At 42.6% G+C, this 18,976-nt stretch overlaps 1 protein-coding gene across 6 annotated transcripts in view; it reads right to left on the bottom strand.

The window, feature by feature from the left end:
- NEK10 (NIMA related kinase 10) overlaps positions 1-18,659 on the bottom strand; it is a 109,874-nt gene extending 91,215 nt beyond the window's left edge. For 3 of the 6 annotated variants that reach the window (XM_081164369.1, XM_081164372.1, XM_081164374.1), the window contains exons 1-10: positions 18,115-18,278; positions 16,662-16,762; positions 16,272-16,332; positions 15,017-15,150; positions 13,063-13,161; positions 6,788-6,872; positions 5,593-5,634; positions 3,369-3,447; positions 2,922-2,989; positions 2,112-2,191 (exon numbers count right to left, since the gene is read on the bottom strand). In XM_081164369.1, coding sequence (XP_081020495.1) covers positions 2,112-2,191; positions 2,922-2,989; positions 3,369-3,447; positions 5,593-5,634; positions 6,788-6,872; positions 13,063-13,161; positions 15,017-15,150; positions 16,272-16,332; positions 16,662-16,723 — 710 coding nt within the window. In that variant the 5' untranslated portion in view covers positions 16,724-16,762; positions 18,115-18,278. Of the gene's footprint in view, positions 1-2,111; positions 2,192-2,921; positions 2,990-3,368; positions 3,448-5,592; positions 5,635-6,787; positions 6,873-13,062; positions 13,162-15,016; positions 15,151-16,271; positions 16,333-16,661; positions 16,763-17,941; positions 18,011-18,114; positions 18,279-18,298 lie in introns of those variants that run through there. The other 3 variants (XM_081164370.1, XM_081164373.1, XM_081164371.1) reach the window with 3 other exon arrangements.
- Positions 18,660-18,976: the final 317 nt, after the last annotated feature.

The following is an 18,976-nucleotide window of genomic DNA, read 5'->3' as shown; positions in this document are numbered from 1 at the left end:
CAGCCAAATTTACAAAATTCTTTTGCCAAATTTAAACCCCTTTACTCACGGGTATGTTGCTTGCAGTTTGGTGTTGATTTTAGGAAGAAGGATCAGCGCTCATCTGTAACAGCCGCGCGGCTTCGCTTCCGCGGAAAGAGCAATGAACTCACAGCACCGCTACCCCTCCTTCACTCCAGGTCTCCTTACGGGGTCCCTTCTGTGTTTTCGGAGCAGCTTCTGGTGCCCGCCGAGTCCCACGGCCACGGGCTCACTCTACCCGTGGTTTATCTTAATGGGTCGTTGCTATGCCGCAGCGAACGACCCTTTTCCGCGGAGCCCCTCTTCAAAGAACGAAGAGGACCGCCATTACAGTTTCGCGCCGCCCCCGGAAGTCTGGCAGGGTTGGCATTTGGAAAAGAAATATGTTATATAATTCTTGTCTAGCTACTCTAGTCATGGTCCTGCCATTCAAACCCAGTGCATCTAGTGGTATTGTTAAAAGTGGGCTCTCAGCCACTCCTAGGGCTCAGGTTTTAAAATGTTAACACCTCCAACCATGAATTGTGCTCCAAGGATAAAGGAAATCCAATACACATTCCGGAGAATTGAGATAATGGCGCCCCTTTTATTACATCAGCATCCAATCCCAGGTAATTGTAACAACCAATTACTACTGCTGGAAAGATTTTGCATTCCACTGCAATCTAGCTCCAACTTCTATAGACGGTTTGCATTCTCTCCTTTACACCCATGATCTACAAAACTGACAATCAAGAATCACACAATAATAAATGTGTGATCTGAAGCAGCATACATAGTTTACAGAACGGAAAGCAAAAGTGTAAGCATAGCCAATATTAGGAGGAGGCCCAGGGTCCATATACAGTCCCTCCAGACCAGGGGTCAGCAAGGTTTATCTCGCCTGGGCTGGTTCACTCCTGTGGAGATCCCTCGGTCAGCTGGATTGTGCACACACCCACAATTTCTGGAGTCTGTGCAGACGCGATTTCCGGCATCTGCGCAGACGTGATTTTCATCCTCTGCGCATGCGCAGACACAATTTCCGACACTGCGGAAGTGAGTCCCCACACCGCGCCGGTTTAGCGCAGCATGGGGGGACTCACCAAGCGGGCAGCTCGGTTCAGGGGCAGCTCCTGGACCGGTTGAACGACCCGGGTGGGCCGCTTGTGGCCCGTGGGCCTTAGGTTGCCAACCCCTGCTCCAGACCTCTCTGTTCAGCCCTCAGGACAATGCCCAGGGCACACATACTTAGACAGTGCCATATTTATGTATAAGATAAACAAGCTATAGCTGAGGGCCCAGCTCTCTTTAGGGCCCCCCAAAAAAATTAAAGGGGAGAAAAACTGGATGTACATTTCCAAAATATAAGATAAAAAACAAATAAAACCTACATACAGCAACAGAGTTTTGTTGTATGTAAGTAATGGGCCCCGCCTGCTAGCCTGCTCCCTAAAATATTACTGGTTTGCTCATTTCTATATATAGGGTGCCTACATTCTGCATGGAGTGGTTGCAGGGCAACATGTGCAAATGGCTTTAGATACCTATTAGGTCCATAAATTACCATATAGCATATATTCAACACAAAAAACAGCGACAATTTGTTGTTGACAAAGGACAGCTGGACATATAAAGGGCCCCATTACCTTCAGTAGCTTAGGGCCTCATCAAACATAAATCTGGCCCTGCACCCACATCATTCCCCTCTCAGGCCTTGTTCTGTCTTCTGTGCTAGCAATTTTATCGAAGTTGAATACATCCTTGAACTGTGATAAATCACTTTTGCTTGCATGGATAATGAGTAGCGGGTGCCTGGCCATACCCACCGCTGGCAGCCGGGCCATCCCCACTTGGCCCACACCCACTACTGATACGTAGTCCCTAGAAAGTTGTCCATGATAGAATGTGGTCTTCAGGCTTAAAAAAAAGTCCCCCACATCTGACCTATAACTTAATGTTTGCAAGATAAGGGGAATAAAGCTTGTCTGTCAATATTTTGCTCTTGTTGAATTTGAATGATCCATTCCCCCCACCCCACCCCCCAAAAAAGAAAAAAAGCTGAGGTAAAATGCAAGGGACAAATCCTAGCACACTAGACTGAAGCTTACCTTTCTGCCAAGCTAGTGAGGGCAAGCAATGCACCTAGCAGGACGTTGTTTTCTCTAGCTCCAAGTAAGTTGATCAGAGTCTGCAAAAACAATGGTTAGACAATTATAAGACAGGCAAAATGCCTGTTTAGCCGTAATAGCAAACAGTACTTTAAAGAAAGGGGGGGGGGAGAGATGCAGTTTACTTATCACATTTTTTAGATTGTAAGCCTGAGGGGCTCTTGATTTGAAAGCTGCTCTGGGCACTGGTGGAGGAAGAGGGGTGCATTGGGAGCGCACGGCCCCCGGCAGCGCGATCCCGGTAGGGTGCCATCGCGGTTGCTCCCACACACACACTGGGCGCCACACCCCCAGGATGTGCGCCACGCCCCTGCGGGCAAAGCGCCAGCCCCGTCCCCTTCTGCTCTCCGCAACTGGCTCTGGGAGGCTTTTTTGGCCAAAGAGCAGGGCCAAAATCCTTTACGTAAATAAATAATAAACAACTTTTTGTTATCTCTGTCTATCAGGAAGAAGTTCTGATCTCTTCCCAGTGTGCCAACAAAAGTAAAATTTCAACTTGATTTGGGTTTACATTTGTAAATGCCAAGGTTGGTTGTCTGGTGATTTAGGAGCCAGAGTCTAGGGGCAGAAAAGGGATGGATAGGAGCCAACAATTTGAATCTGCATTCTGATAAGGCGCTCTCTTGGTCAACCAGCCACCGCTGACAATTTAAAATTGCATAGCAACAATCAGAAGGGATTTTGTGCCATTTTAAGGACACAAAACAGCCATTAGAAACCCTGATTACGTAGAAGTGATTATCCACTTACTTTATGTGCTCCACTGGCTGTTACCCATTCTCTCTGATCTTTGACAGCCGAAAGTTTTTGAAAAATATCTGCAAAGAGAATTAAACAGAAAAGTTTTATCACAGGGTGGGGAGGCAGAGGGAGTGGAAGAGGACAGCTTCTAAAAAGCAACTTTCCTTCAAAAGTTAATAGATTCTACGACATGATTAAAAAATTGCACAGCAAAATAAGTGGAGATGCCTTGAAATTAAAGAACTGCAATCGTATCAGAACAAGAACCAGTTTTTAGATCTGCTTATTCGTTGTGACTTCCTGTTTGACTGCAACAGCTTAGCACTACATTTCTAGAACATTTTGACAAGCATTTATTTCATATACACATCCTCACTTCAACCTAGAAGAAATATAATCAGAAGAGAAGAGATATAACCACAGGAGAGATATAACTGATATATAACCAGCACTTACATGTCATGTTGACCAATTTGTCTATATTATGATGCTCTTCTCCATAGCAAAGGTAGTCATTTGCTACTGTTTCCATATACTGTTGGTGGGGAAAAAACATTGTAAAATTGTTAGTGGAAAGTTACATGGATCTAAATTAAAAAGCAAAGTGCATCCATGAGACCAGCAGATGGCACACTTGTACCACTATTCACTGCAGACAGTTATCACAAAAAATAAATACACTATTCTGGAAATAGAACAAAGTTACTACAAGAGGGCTTTTTAATGCAAGAAGCTGTAGGTTCCAGCTATGGTTTCTTGGACATATGTTTGTTAACTGGTAAAGGGCTGCAGCTTGGTGGCTGGGCACACGCTCCGCGTGGAAAACGTCCTAGGTTTCATTCCTGACACTCTCAGGTATGACTGGGAAAATACACTTCTGGGCAGCATTGGAGAGTTGCTGCTCTCAGTGTAGGCCAAGGGTGGGGTATCTGTAGTCCTCAAAAAGCTGCTGGACTCTTACTCCCATTAACCACAGTTAGTATGGCCAGTGGAGGGTGTCGTTTGCAGTCCAGCAACATCTCTGCATATAGAAAACGTGTCAAGACACCTCTTTTTAATTTGATCTATACATTTTTTTAAAAAAAAAACACCTGAGTTGCTATCTGTTTGTTTGTTTTTTAAAGTAGTGCTTTGTGGGAGTTTTTCAGATGCTGCTTTTATTATTTTCTCCTTTTTGTGTGTGTGTCATAATTTTTATTAGTTTTCAGTTACAATAACCCAATAAAAGCCTCCTTGACACAATACCAAATTATTATACAATTAATAATGCCAATTGTTCAGATGCCAAATTATTATATTTTAATTATATTATATTATATTATATTATATTATATTATATTATATTATTGGGCTAGAAGTGATGATTTGATAATTTACTTTAACTCTGCAGTCCAAAAACTTATAAATTCCAATTACACACCAGTCAGAATAACAAACTCATACCGCAGCTGCAATTTTAACGACTTTCATTCGCATTAACACATCAAATAATGTTTTTATTATTTTTGACCTGTGGTAAACTGCCTTGGTGATTTACAGAAAGGAGCACGCTCTCTCTCGCTCTCTCGCTGTGTGTGTGTGTGTGTAAAATACCTGCAGAGCCACAGGTTCCCCGCTACTGATGTGGACAATATTTAACCTGATGGGCCAATAGCCTGACTCAGTATAAGGAAACCACCATGAGCATGCAGGCTAGGGATGGCTCCCAAGTTCTTCTATGGCAGCCAGCATCACCCCCAAAGCTACGCATCCTATTATGGTCCATAAAGAAAAAGCTCCTGCTAGAAGCTACTTCATGTGGCTTTGCCAAAGCATAAACACAAGGTAGCAGCAGTAGTCACTGCCCCAATTCTGAGGAGTTAATCCCGCTCCTGGTATGATCGATAGCTTCCTCTCAGCCTACGTACATTAAAACTGCATGTAGCTGTATTGTTCCATTAGAAGAAGTCCAAAAATAATTGTAGGTAATGCTTTCTTTCAATGGGACCAACCAAAACGTCACGAAAGTAGTGAGCAAGCTTTCGTATTCAACAGAACTCTTCTTCAGGCTGGGTGTGGGATATGATGCATAAATAAAAGGGCAAAGGGATCTCATTCGCTCAAAACTTGCTCGCTATTTCTGACTGGTCCTGGTAAAGATAGTATCCTGAGGTTTCTTATGTACATTGTGCTGTTATTAATGTGGGAATAGAGAGGGAGAGAGAGAGAGAGAGAGAGAGAGAGAGAGAGAGAGAGAGAGAGAGATAGATGTCCATTTTAAAAAGGCATTTATTTAGCGAAACCCACAAACACCACTGTGCTGACCGGACCCTACTCAAAATGAAATACTTCATTAGTTGTGTGTGCACTTTCTCATTCTGGCCAGAAGAAGTCCAATTTGACAAGGCAGATGGCCCCGCTGAGCAGATTATAATTCTGATCTCTCACCGAGGCATATGCCCTTTTCACAGAAGCCAGCCAATTCAGAGTCTAATCAAATTACACAGGACGGTCACTTCTGCAATTCAGCCAAGCTGCAACTAACATTGCCTTATGGTCCCTTGGAAATGGAAAACATCGCATGTGTTTAGTGTTTACAGTTTCACCTTCCAAGAGGGAAAGCCGTTTTGCAATGACTTCCGTCCTTGCCTTTGGCAAACTTAACGGGCAACAAAACACTGTGAAAGGCAGAGATGGTTACCTGTGCTAAGGCGTCGATCCCTCCCAGGTTGTGGAGTGCTTCCTATACAAGAGGGGAGGAAGAGGCAAAGCAAGTACAGTATTTAAAACTTCCGGAAGATTCCTAGCAGCCTGCTCCCAACCAACTACCAATGTTAAATTCAAAGTCCCCTGGATTCAGCATGGCAGCTGGTATGCTTAGGATTGCAGTGCCTCAGTAAGTCAACTAGCAGGTAAAAAAGGTAAAGGACCCCTGGACGGTTAAGTCCAGTCAAAGGTGACTCTGGGGTTGCAGTGTTCATTTCGCTTTCAGGCCGAGGGAGCCGGCGTTCGTCCACAGACAGATTTCCAGATCATGTGGCCAGCATGAATAAACCACTTCTGGTGCAATGGGACACCGTGACGGAAACCAGAGCGAACGGAAAAACTGTTTACCTTCCCGCCACAGCGGTACCTATTTACCTTCTTGCACTGGCATGCTTTTGAATTGCTATGTTGGCAGGAGCTGGGACAGAGCAACAGGAGCTCACTTCATCATGGGGATTCAAACCAGCAACCTTCTGATCGGCAAGCCCAAGAGGCTCAGTGGTTTAGGCCACAGCGCCACCCGCGTCCCAACTAGCAGCTCAAAGCCGGACATGCAAGTTTATAAAGGGCCCCTTCAGACCCCCTTTTTGTTGCTCATTCTTGATGATGTGTGATCTGTGTATTGGGAGAATTATACACAATTCCACTTTCAATACTGTTTGCACCTGAAAAGGTTTTGGGGCAGGCAGACCACTTCCTCTCCAATCAGTGCATGTCCTGTCACTTCCTGCTGATATTCTGCAACATTTTAGGCCGCAAATGTTGCGGTTTATTTTCTGTTCTGCTTTTGTTGCAAGAGTGCCCCCTCTAGATGGCGATAATGCAATAACACTGGGGGAGCACCGCAGAACAGCTAAAAAGGTGGAATGATTTGTGGACGGTCCAGTACAAATCCATCATTAATGCACTATAACTGCACGTTGCAGGATACACCCACACAAAACCCAGTCTGGAGGGGCTCTAAGATAGGGGGTTGCTATCTATATTTGGCAAATGTTGTTTGCAAAGTTGCTAGTACAGCATCAGCTGACCAAGCCTACTAAATGAATGCTGCACTAATATCTAAGCAGCCACTTTTAGCATCATGTTCCTATTTTATGTTTCAAGGAGGTGACCATGGGCAAACTAACCTGATAGCACTGGTCTCTCATTAATAATCTTATGCAAATTAAAACTCTCAGAAAGTGGATAGATGATGCTCGGTTAGCCCACTCCCTGCAACAAACAGGTAAAAAGAATGCATTAATAAGTTGGTCCAATTAAGCTACGTCAGCAAGCAAACACAAGATTGAAAATCTAAATAAAGGTTCTATATTCAGCCAATTGGCAGACAAGACATTGCATTTTTATGGAGTGCACAATTAGTCATCTGAACCTCAACTATTTCAGTTTGAATCTAGCACACCTAATTTGTTTCCGATGCTAATCTTTAGACTACAGTGCAGCTCCAATAATTTCAACAGAGGGTGTGTATTTCAGTGCCTTCCCAGTTTCAACGTCAACACTTTGAGATTACGAGCCAAGGTAAGCTGAAAGTAAAAGCAGACTGTATACAAACTGTATATATATTTTTAATTCAGATTATTTTCCAGTAATACCAGATGAACTAATAAACTACTTTATCATTTTCTAAAGATGAGTATCAATATGGATGAATGGATACATATCTAAACACATACAATTTGTGTATATATCCAGCTCTCTCTCTCACCACCTCCCCCCCTTGCTGAAACAGTTATGGTTGATTAGCACAGCAGGTCCGTTCCATGCTGGGAATAAAGCCAAAGGCTAAAAATAATATGATAAAAATAAAGGCTGTGCTGCAATGGATGCACGTAGACTCCCAAGAACTGGGTTATTTAGAGGAATCTCTGCGGACCAAAAAAATCACCATGTCCAGCGGATCTTTTCCACATTCCCATCAGTTGCCTCTTGGCCAATAACAGGGCTCCAGATTGATTTCTGACACTCGGAGAAAAGTGCTGATTTAAAATCAGTTAATGATAAAACAGTTAGGGAAAAAAGCCATAGTCCAGCGTCAGAGCATCTCTTTTGCATGTGGAAGGTATAAGGTCTGAAATTGTGGAGACGCACTGCCAATCAGTATAGACCAGGTATGGGGATCCTTTGGTCTTTCAGAGTTTGATGAATCACAACACCCGCAAAACAACAACAAACAAACCTATGGTCACGTAAAGCATACTCAATAAACACACGAGACGTAACCGGCTGTGTTCTTAGATAAATAAGGTATATTATTCATAGTATCAAATTATAAATTTGGTCACGTAAAGCATATTCAATAAACACACAAGACGTAACCGGCTGTGTTCTTAGATAAATAAGGTATACTATTCATAGTATCAAATTATAAATTTCAACGGAAGTAACTCATAAAGTGGATCAGATCATTCTTTAGTCAGTTCATGCATAAGGTCCATCCGTGTAATGGTGTCTATTCCATCTGTCTGTTTGTAAAGTCCAAAAAATCCACATGTAAGGTTGTTACAGTTCCACAAAATCCTTAATAGTAGCTGCTATTATGCCATAAGATCCACTGTCCTGTAATATCACATATGAGCTTTAAGTACTGATGAAGCCCAGGACGGCGAAACAAGGCCAATATTCTGAAAATCCTTGTCTGTGTAAGGATTTAGTGGAACTGTATCAACCTTTCATGTGGATTTTTTGAGTTACTTCCGTTGAAATTTATAATTTGATACTATGAATAGTATACCTTATTTATCTAAGAACACAGCCGGTTACGTCTCGTGTATTTATTGAATCACAACGCCCATCATTCCTGGCCACTGTCCATGCTTGCTTGGACAGATAGGTTGCTGAACTACAACTCCCATGTACAGACTGGGCTACTGCATCTCCAGAGGAAATTGTACTCCATCTCCAAGGAAAACTGTACAAATGGAAAATGTCCAGAAAGAGGTGAACAAAAATGGTTGAGGAACTGAGGCACCCTTCCTCCTTGAGATAAAATGTTGAAATGTTCTGGGGAGCTAACTTTGGAGGGAGGCTGTGATGGAGTCTCATAAAGTTACACAAGCTGTGACGGAAACAGGGTGTTTTTCTCACATAACTCAAAATCACCAGCAAAAGTGATTGGCAACAAATTCAGGGCAGACCAAAGAGGACTTCCTTGCACAATTACTTATGGAATTTGCAGGCACTTGCTAGGGTTATGCTGCCCCCGCTCCCCAACACACACACTTAGATGACTTGAAAAACAGATTAGATCACATGGAAGACTGGTCTGGTTTGCAGCCACTAGCCATAACAGCTAAATGGCCAGCTTACCTCTGAACGCCAGTTGCCCGTAGGCTTCAGTGCTGCAAAACTACTGCTTTCCTAACATGCTTCCCACTATAGGAGACAGGATTCTGAACTAGACAGACCTTCTGATCCAGCAGGGCTCTTATTGTGATATGATGTTCAGGATCAGACCCAGAATACCAAATATGGTACATGACTTACTGAAGCTGTGCCAAAGATACAGGAGGGGGCAGCGGCTAGCCAAGTTTTCTGCCCCGGGTGAAGCCTCCAGAGGGGCACCATTGAGGCTCCCAGCCTGAACGCAAATGCACATACGGAGTGTGTGCCAAACTGGGTCTCTGCCCTGGTTATTAAGCCTAGTTTCGCCGCTGATAGAAGCAGTGTAAGACCTCAGGCCTGAAGGCCAAATGTGGCCCTCCAAGTCTCTCTATCAGGCCCTCTGACATCTCGCCAGGCCCTTTCCCCAGCCATACTCAGTCTTGGCCCTGCTTTGAAAACTACCTGAGTGTTTTGACTGGGTGGAATGAACTTCGGTAATGCCTCTTGCTTCCCTGAGTTTGGGGGGGGTGTAGAAAGACAGAGAAACCAGCATACTGACAAAGGTAAAATTTGCATTAATTGCTCTGTCCACTTTTGCCTCTGGTGTTACCACCACTGCCATGTGGCCCTCAACAGGTGGCTCCAAAATAAATGCGGCCCTTGGCTTTAAAAAAGGCTCCCCAGCCCTGACCTACTGTGTCATGTTTGTAATGGCAGACCTTTAAAAAAATAAAAAACCCTCACACCTAAAATATACTCAGAATCGAGTAGTAATTTCATGCTATTTCAACTCATAGGAACAGTGATTGAATTCCCACCCCCACCCCCCTACCCTCAGGCTTTATGTGCATTATTTACACAATGAGTACCATCTGATTGGTTGATTACGTTTCGCTCCTGGAGCCTGATTGGGCTGCTGCTGCAGGCCAATCAGGTTGTTGCATTCTAGGATCCTACCTGCCTGTTGTTTTAGGATCCAAGCTTAGTACATAACAACGCCTCACCCAGGGTTACTTATTTACATAAAAAAGTGTCCTTTAATTCAAATTCAACAGGCAGCATTCAAAGAGCTGATGAGACTCATGTAAATACTTCATGCAAGCACAGCAGAACTGGGGCTTTCCCCTTCAGCCTGATTCCCCCTTCCTGCCACTCCCTCAAAATGCCACACCACAGATTGCTTCTGAACACCAACCAGGTTTAATAAGCTTTGTGGTCCCACAGGGAAAAGTTGCCATTTAATGAAGCTTAAAGGCACTTTCGTTCGCAGAACTGCTTTCGCAATTATTTGAATCCTGACGTTGTATAAGATAGTTGTATCCAGCTAAGCCATTCTCAAAAAAGGCCCCTTGAAATCAATGCACCTAAGTTATTGATTTCAATGGGTTTACTCGGAGTTACAGGCAAACCAATGAAATCAGTCTTAAGGAAGTATAAATGTAAGGTTTAATGCATTTGTATTCAATTCAAGATTTTTTTAAAAAATTAAAGCTACATCATTTCTGTAACCTGTGCAGTATGAATCTGTAGGAAAAATACTGTGTATCTCAGACTGACACGGGGCTAGTCACACACTAGGGAAGCATGTCTTAGAGTTGTTTTGTATACTGTAGTTAGTGATAAAAGTTCTTCACACCTTAAATTTCAAGGGCATTTCTTTGAAGCAGAACGCATTGGCTTTCACAAGACAGCGTTTTTGATGCGTAAGTTCAGTTGAGTTAAAAAAAAAAGGGAAATCTCTGAAGATTTCTCTGGAGTAGAAGTTCAAAGATTTGTCTCTGGGGCCCGTTTCAGTTTCAAAAACAAAGTGCTTGCATTTTCCTCAAATATATTTTAAATGAAGCATACACAGATGTTTATCTTATCTTCAATCTGGTGGCAGGAAAAGGAAACAAGAAATGCCAGGTCACCTGGAGGAATATTGAAAGAACCTTAATGGCTGGGCCCATGGAGCAAAATATTTCCTCCAGAATAATCAATAGCAGGGTGAGCATATGGCTGTCCACATGCTACCCAGCCAGATTCAAAGTTCTGCTGTTAATTCACAAAGTTCTAAACAGTATCTTAAGGACCTTTCCTGATGCCCCACCTTGATCACTAAGATCTACTGATGAAGCATCCTTGGTGGTCCCCACTGCTGCTGAGAGTCAGCTGGTCTTCAGGAGGGTCTAAGCCTTTCACGTAGAAGGCCATGATGAACTCATTGCCAATAGAAGTCTAGGGGGAGTCATCCCTGCTTTCTTTTAGACCTCTTTGACAAACTGCACTGTTCAGGCAATCTTCTGCAAGCTTTATATTTTTGGCTGATATGCTGTTGATATTTTTACCGAGCTCATGGTTGTGCTGTTAGGTTTTTGCATTGCACACCACCTTGTTCTATTTTTCTATGGAAGCATGGTTTAGAACTATTTAAATGAATACATAAAATAAAAACATTACTCCAACTTCAAAACCAGGGCAATGCAGGCAGGCAGGCAGGGTGAAGGAGAGACAGGCCAAGACTGTTCTCTGGATCCAGTTAATATGCATATACAAATCAGGCGAAGGAGACCAGGACAATCAGGCAAGAGTTCAGCTACTGATGTGTAGGGCTGCCATACGTCCGAGTTTTCCTGGACACATCTGGGAATCAGGCTCCCCAAATGGATTTTGCTGAAGCGGCAAAATATCCAGGAAAACCCGGACGCATAGCAAAGTAGGGCAATCCTAAAAATGCTTTTAAATTCCCCAAACAGCCCAAAAACGCATCCTATTTTTCGCTCTATAAGACGCACCAGACCATAAGACGCACCTAGTTTTTGTAGGAGGAAAACAAGAAAAAAAATATTCTGAATCTCAGAAGCCAGAACAGCAAGAGGGATCACTGCGTAGCGAAAACAGTGATCCCTCTTGCTGTTCTGGCTTCTGGGATAGCTGCGCAGCCTGCATTCGCTCCATAAGACGCACACACATTTCCCCTTACTTTTTAGGAGGGAAAAAGTGAGTCTTATAGAGCAAAAAATACGGTATTTTGGGGGGAGATGTTCCCAAAAAGCTCAACAATTTCTCCCCCCCCTCCCCCCAAAAAAGATGAACAACTTTGTCCAGATTTTCACTTTTGGGAATGTGACAACCCTACTGATGTATCTTCACATAAGACCACCTTCCCTTTCTTGTACCATAGACACTGATCTGGGTATAGTGCCAAGAGTTCTAAGCAACAACAGCTACATGTTATTAAACAGGACAAGTAGTTTCCTTGCAAATCATTTTATGTTACTGGCATCACAGAGCTATTAATACAGCAGCTTGGTCAACATCATCCATGTCCTCTTGGGCAACCATGCTCAAGATACCACCCTCAAAATGATACAGGGATATCAATAAAATATGCAATGTGACATAAGAAAATAACAGAAGATGTCATAAAATAACTGTCATGTGTTACAGTTTCCCTGCACTGAATAAGCAGCTGGTAAATAAATTTTATTGTTAACTATACTGTCCTCTTTCAGAAAACAAATATCTGATTATTAAAATATTTTGCAGTTTGCCACACGGTTGCAGTCAAACAATGAAATGCACTGGTATGAAAATATCCACTCTCCGTTACTGTAAAAATGAAGTCCTGCTGTTAACTACCTACAAACAGTAACAACTTACAGTGAAATCCTCACCATGTCCATTCAGAATTAAGTCCCACTGGATTCCATGGACTTATTTTCAAGTAAACAAGGTTAGGAGAGCAGCCCTAGGCAGCAACTATATACCCATCTGCCTGTGAGTAAATGAATTCAGTGGGACTTACTGCTGAATAGACAAGGTTAGAACCGTGCTGGCGATCTTACAGTTCTTGGCGTTCAGATTTTAGTGAAAGCCACGTTAGAAGTATTTCAAAAGGCTACAACTTAGAAAGGTAGCAGAACTGCGTATCTAGCCCACCTTTTTCCTCCCAATTTTAGACCGATTGTAGAATTTCAAGATGCCACCTTTTCACTGGAACACCCCAAACTAATGCTATTTCTTTTAATGAAAGTCAATAAACTTCCAGTGCTTTGATACTTATTCCAAAGGTAAAGACATAGCTGATCTTTCTTACCTGCAAATCAGCCGGTTCTTTACCAAAGCTGTGAAGATATCTTGAAACAGCTTGTGCTGTGGATGTTGACTAAATTTCCTCTCATTCTTGTAATTCATACTAAGGGGAGAAAAAGGCAAATGGGCATTGCACAAGGCACAAATACTTTTGCTCACAGTGATGGGATGCTAAGAGATGGTTGTCTGTGCAGGAAATGCATTTTTTACTACAGTGACTTAATGAAAATGACCACAAAGATTACTAGGTTACAATCCATGTACTCCAAACTGGATTCCTGCTCCTGCTTGGACTCACTGGTTAGCCCCCTGGGAAAATAATAGGGCAAGTCCCTGTCAGGAGCTTGTCCTGCACTCGAGTAGGACCCTGGCAGAGACACATGCCCGACTGGCATGTTCCCTCCTAGTCGATCGTTTGGGAGCTTCAAAAGCTTTATTCTGCCCAAACATCACAGTGACCGATGCCAACAGACATCAGCACACTTAGGGATCCGCAGAGTCTTCGCAGTTTGCGTAACAGACCTCAGCAACTCAGCATTTTGGCTAACCTACTTTATTTACATAGAAATAGACACAGAGCACTGCAACATGGCTCCCTCTCTCTCTAGCACCAGACAGCAACGAGAAAAAACGAAGGACAATAGTCCCACTTCACGGAACACAGTAACACAAACATCCTGTCTCCGTCACTTCCAACTCTGTGGAGTTAAAACATATACCGTCATGTGAAAGACAACAATCCCATGACTGCAATTATGGAGCAGGAATTCTAACAGTCCCTACCTCTCCCCTGAATGTTACAACTGCCACTGCTGACTTAATTTATTATCTTAACTTGTATGCTGCTCTTTCATATAAATATGGCAAAGTGGTCCACAAGAACTCATTCCATTCATGCCTGGTGTCAATTATCCTAGGAGGGGAGCGTGCAAGGTTCAGCCAAGTTCATCTTGAAGAGACAAACCTGAAAGGACATCTTTCCCGGATGGCATACTAGCACTGTGCTGGTAGGGCCTGGGTTCCTGGATGGACTGCCCATCAGAAGAGGCTTCTGAAACTCCTATCTACAGTGTTACATGCAAAGCAGAAGTTCAGGATGACCGCAAACATCCTAAATTGCCTCCTGTATGCAAGGCAACAATGAAGGCTGCCATCTTATCCCCCAATACCTGGGAATAACCCTATCCAATTCAATAGGACTTACATCTGAGCCACAGTTAAGACAGCCCTGTCAGATGTCAATAATACAGTATGTCTTAAAGTCACTTATGATTGAATTTATTTACTATTATCCCATGAGGTTCTAGATGTCAGTTTGCATTTCTTAGTGCAAAAAGTATTGATCTGATGTGTAGAGATCTTTCCTATTCTACTTAATTCAAGAAGCTTCTGGAAGCTTCTCTGTGTGAAAGAAACCAATGATGTTTGGGTTATACCTTCAGAGAAGCTAAGTACAGCTGGTTTGAACTGGTTCTCTTACCTCTTTCTGTCAAGGTTATGCTGACTATAAAAGTAAGGCCAGATGGCGCCTGGGTTTCACTTTCTCTTTCTTTCCCGTCTGGTGTTGTGTTCTGTATGCTTAGTGCTAAGGTTTAGTCTTGTTATAAGTTATTGTAAGTTTAAGTTAAGTCTGCTGCAACTGGATTTCTTATGGACAGTGCCGATCCTAAATGAATTGGATTTGTGACCATTATGCTCATTTGCCTTCTGTGGCAGTAAAGCTCTGCTGGATGAAATATAATCACCTCTGGTCTATTTTCTGGGAATCCTGCAACGTGTTTAAGTTTTTACTCTGCTAACTATAGGTTGGAATCTGCTCTGGTTCAATATTGAGTAGAATTTCAATGACACTAGAGCACGCTCAATAGTAAAGATTATATATATATATATAGCATAAAAGGATTTGAATTGGATCCAGATAAATACAATAAACATTCATTTTCTTTTCTGCACGGTACCTAAAGTGTTCGAGTTCAACAGCTTCAGTCGATTCTTGCCATTGACCTCTACATCTCTCTCCACAAGGGTTGCTGGAGTATTGCTCAGACTTGGTCATGCTATTATTAGAACTTTCAAAGTTAAGGGCTGGCAGCTGCAAATGCAAAGGAGATTTACTATAAGACAAATGATATAAAGTGTTTAGCTGGGTCAGAGGAAAATACGTGATTGTCACTGGGACCTCGGGCAATTTAACCTTTGAATTCAGACAACAAGGAGATAATTTTTAAAAATAATAATCCAATATATACAGCAGATTTCAAAGCACTCTAGGCTGTCTCTTCTCCATAACTGCACACAGATCTTGAAAAGATGCAGCTGGAGTATGCAAGGGGGAAAGGAATGAAAACATAGCAAGCATTCTCAAAATGGCAGTTGGGTGCACATGATGCAGAAAGTTCTGAGCAGCAATGGCTGCTTAGCCTTGCTGAATGCTCTCAAAGAAGCAGGAAGCTTGCATCTATACTTTTCAGGGAAATTTAAAAAACCTGGACCAAAAACCGAGGAGAGATCTCTCCTCAAATAGCCTTCCTGGAATAGAAAGCACCTGCTCTGCAGAAGTAGACAGAGAACAAAGTGAGCTTATTAAGAGCAGGGAATGAGAGCACTGCCTCCTGAGAATAAGTTGTTTATGTATACAGAAGGGATGAAGAACCTGTGGCCCTCTAGATGTTACTAGACTCCATCTCCCCTCAACCCCAGAAAGCACGGCCAATGGTGAGGGCTGAGAGGAGTTGTTGATGGCAGCTCTCTATAACAGGGTACCAGAAAAAAGACTTATTTAAAGGGCACAGGCAGTTTCTTAAAGAAATACTTTTACTATTGGCACGACCTACCTCAACTCACAAATCCTATCTACACTATACATTTAAAACAGTATCATGCCCCCAGAATCCTGGGAAATGTAGTTCGTTAAAGGTGCTGAGAGGTATTAGGAACCCCTATTGCTCTCTCAGAGCTACAATTCCCAGAATTCCTTGGGAAGAAACAAAAGAAAACCCATATGCAATGGGTTCCTTCTTTTCAACTCCATCCATCCCTAAAAAGGATCCTCCCACCCTCATATTTAGGCAGAGCTTGAAAGCTACTGTTCAAAAATTAATTTTGAATATCTGAATATTAATTTTGAGTATTTCCAAAATCAAATTAATTTCAATAATAATGAATAAATTAATAATTACAGCCTGCCGTTACAAAATGGCTAATGAAAAATACCTGTTGTTTGCTTGACTGGACATTTAGTAGTGCCAGAAGCCTTTTAAGGTCTGAGTAATCCCTAGGAGAAAACATAAATTATATGCCTATTAACAACACATTACACTACCTTATTTCATCAGTAAGTAATCTAAATGAAATAATATTGAAGTTTATATTTCTATGGCATTGTATCAAGCATTCCACAATATTGCCTCAGCGGTCTGCTCTACACACCCACAATTTGTGTAGTCTTCTTAACCACCAATTGTTTCTGTCAAAGTGAAAAGGTCTTGGTGACCAGAGTAACAGTCACCATGTACACAGAGCGATTCAGATTAAACTATTCTGTCTGGCAGCTGGTGCAGATTCCAGAGAGTCACTGCTGACATTTAGCGAAAAGCACAGTACCCTTGAAGTTTGGTATCAGTTGCCTTGTCTGTGGTCTTCACCTTCTTGTGTTGATCAGGCATTGTATAACATCAAGGCATCAGAATTAACACATCATGCCTCTGAAGAGAAAACAAATGTAAAAATGTTGTTTTTTCACTTGACAAGTGAAGGACAATACCAGTAGATGACCTGAGTAACTGGAGAAAGAGATGTCTACAGGAAAGAAAACAAAGAATACATAATAGGTCCAAGGATTAAATAAATCAAAAGAGCATACCCTTCAACATTTCTCCAATGAAAATAGGAACGTCCTATTCCATTAATATTATTAATACCCCACCCATCTGACTGGGTTACCCCCACCACTCTGGGCAGCTTCCAACATATATAAAATCATAATAAAAGATTAAAATCATAATTAAAGATTAAACTATTCAGGGCTGCCTTCAGATGACTTCTATGGCTCGGGGGTTGCATAACTCCATAACCTCCAACATTTCTCTAATGAAAATAGGGACGTCCTAAGGAAAAGCAGGACATTCCAGGATCAAATCAGAAACCAGGATGGCTTCTGTAAATCTGGGACTGTCCCTGGAAAATAGGGACACTTGGAAGGTATGAAAGAGCTGTTTTAGCTTCTCTTAAAAGCTCCTGCTTACGAAGTGGGATTCTTCACCTTCGTTGTTTTTAACCACAAATCTACATGCCATATCTCGAATCGCTTTTGAGATACTTCTCACTTTCAAATATGGTTTGTCACACAGCATGTGCACGTCAAGGGGAAAGGGGAACTGTTGTTCAAGAACTTAAAAGCAAAGCTGAGTGGAATGGAGCTTTCAGAGATCATGGTCAAAATATGCACAAAGTCTAATTTCTCTGGATTCCCATTTCGATGGCTGGGGGGCGGGGGAGCAGGAACTAAAAAGATGAGTGGCCTGCTAGCAACCTCCTATTATTGATGACTGGTTTCCATATTGGTTTGTACATTCCAAAACGATAAAAAGTTCTCTTAAAAAAATAATAATTAAGGAAGTGCTGACACCTGTTCCTCAAAAGCCTTGATAAATATACTGACATATATAAGGTACTATGGTGTGCAAATTTAAAAAGAAGTGCTTTTTTCTGGGGGTACTCAAAAGTACACAGTACTGGCACACACACACCCTCAAGAAAAAATGTTAGAAGTGTGACACTTACTGTAACAACTTCATGATGTGTACTAGTACCTTTTATTATAATTATAATGATGATGATGATAGTGTTCCAAAGCTAAATCTGAGAGAGAACAAACCACGCACTGCATATGTTCCAAAGCTAAATCTGACACCGAAGAGATCCTAGTGGCTCTCCCCGGCCTGCTCCCCGGGGTCCGCTGGGAATTCCCATCCAATCATAAATTATGGGATGGGAAACTCCACAAAACGCTGCTTCCTTCGTTCCTCCCAAGCATCCCCTTCCTCGCTCTACTCACTTCGCACAGGGAGGGGCGGCGCCTTGGATTCCCGATCTCTCTGCCCCTCCCCAGTTTGCAGATCCACCGCACCTCTCCGTTATTATTTTTTAGGATTCTTATTATTCTTATTACTATTTTTTAATCCGAGCTAAAAAAGACCAAACCCCCCCGCCCCGCTGAGCGAGCCAACTGACAAACGTACCAGCCAATGAAAGCGCGCCTCCTTCTAAACGATCGATTCCTTCGACCAATGGCGAGCCGCTGCGAAGGCGGCGGCGCTCCAGGGGAGACGGGTAACGCCGCTGCTGCTGTTGCCATAGGAACGAGAGAAGCCGCTCGGGGCTCCCAGCCCCGCTCGCCGTAATGGAAAAAAACGACTCTCGCGCTAAATTCTCAGTAGGCGCGGCTTAGCGCGGTGACGTCACCGAGCGGCCTTGCAGGAGCCTTTTTCTGATTGGCTAATGGCGGCCCTCCTTCTGCAAGTACCCGGAAGCGGGCAGAAGGGGAAAGATTACCGTATTCACCCAAAAGGTGGAGTGGGAATAGTAGGCTAGCGCCACGTCGCTTGCGATTTTGTTTGGAAAACGACCCAATCCAGAGTCGGAGGGTGTAATTCCATTACGTATTATTATTGAGCGTGTAGAGACTGCTGCTTCACTTCCAGTCCTCTCCAAAAGGTCTTAAGATATTTTTTTTATTGTAATTAATGACCGCAATAAAAAAATATAGGGCTAACCTAACTTATGTAGCAAATCAGATGCACTGATTTGGAAGAGAGGGGGAAATGAATTCATAGAACACAGCAGCGACGACACTCATACATGGCACATATATACTGAAATTTTATTTGCTCCAAATCGTTGAAAAAACCAAGTTAAGG

The sequence above is a fragment of the Podarcis bocagei genome (assembly GCF_964188305.1).
Source record: "Podarcis bocagei genome assembly, chromosome: 12".
In the NCBI taxonomy this organism is placed as follows: Eukaryota; Metazoa; Chordata; class Lepidosauria; order Squamata; family Lacertidae; genus Podarcis; species Podarcis bocagei.
This window is presented reverse-complemented; position numbering and strand designations above follow the sequence as displayed.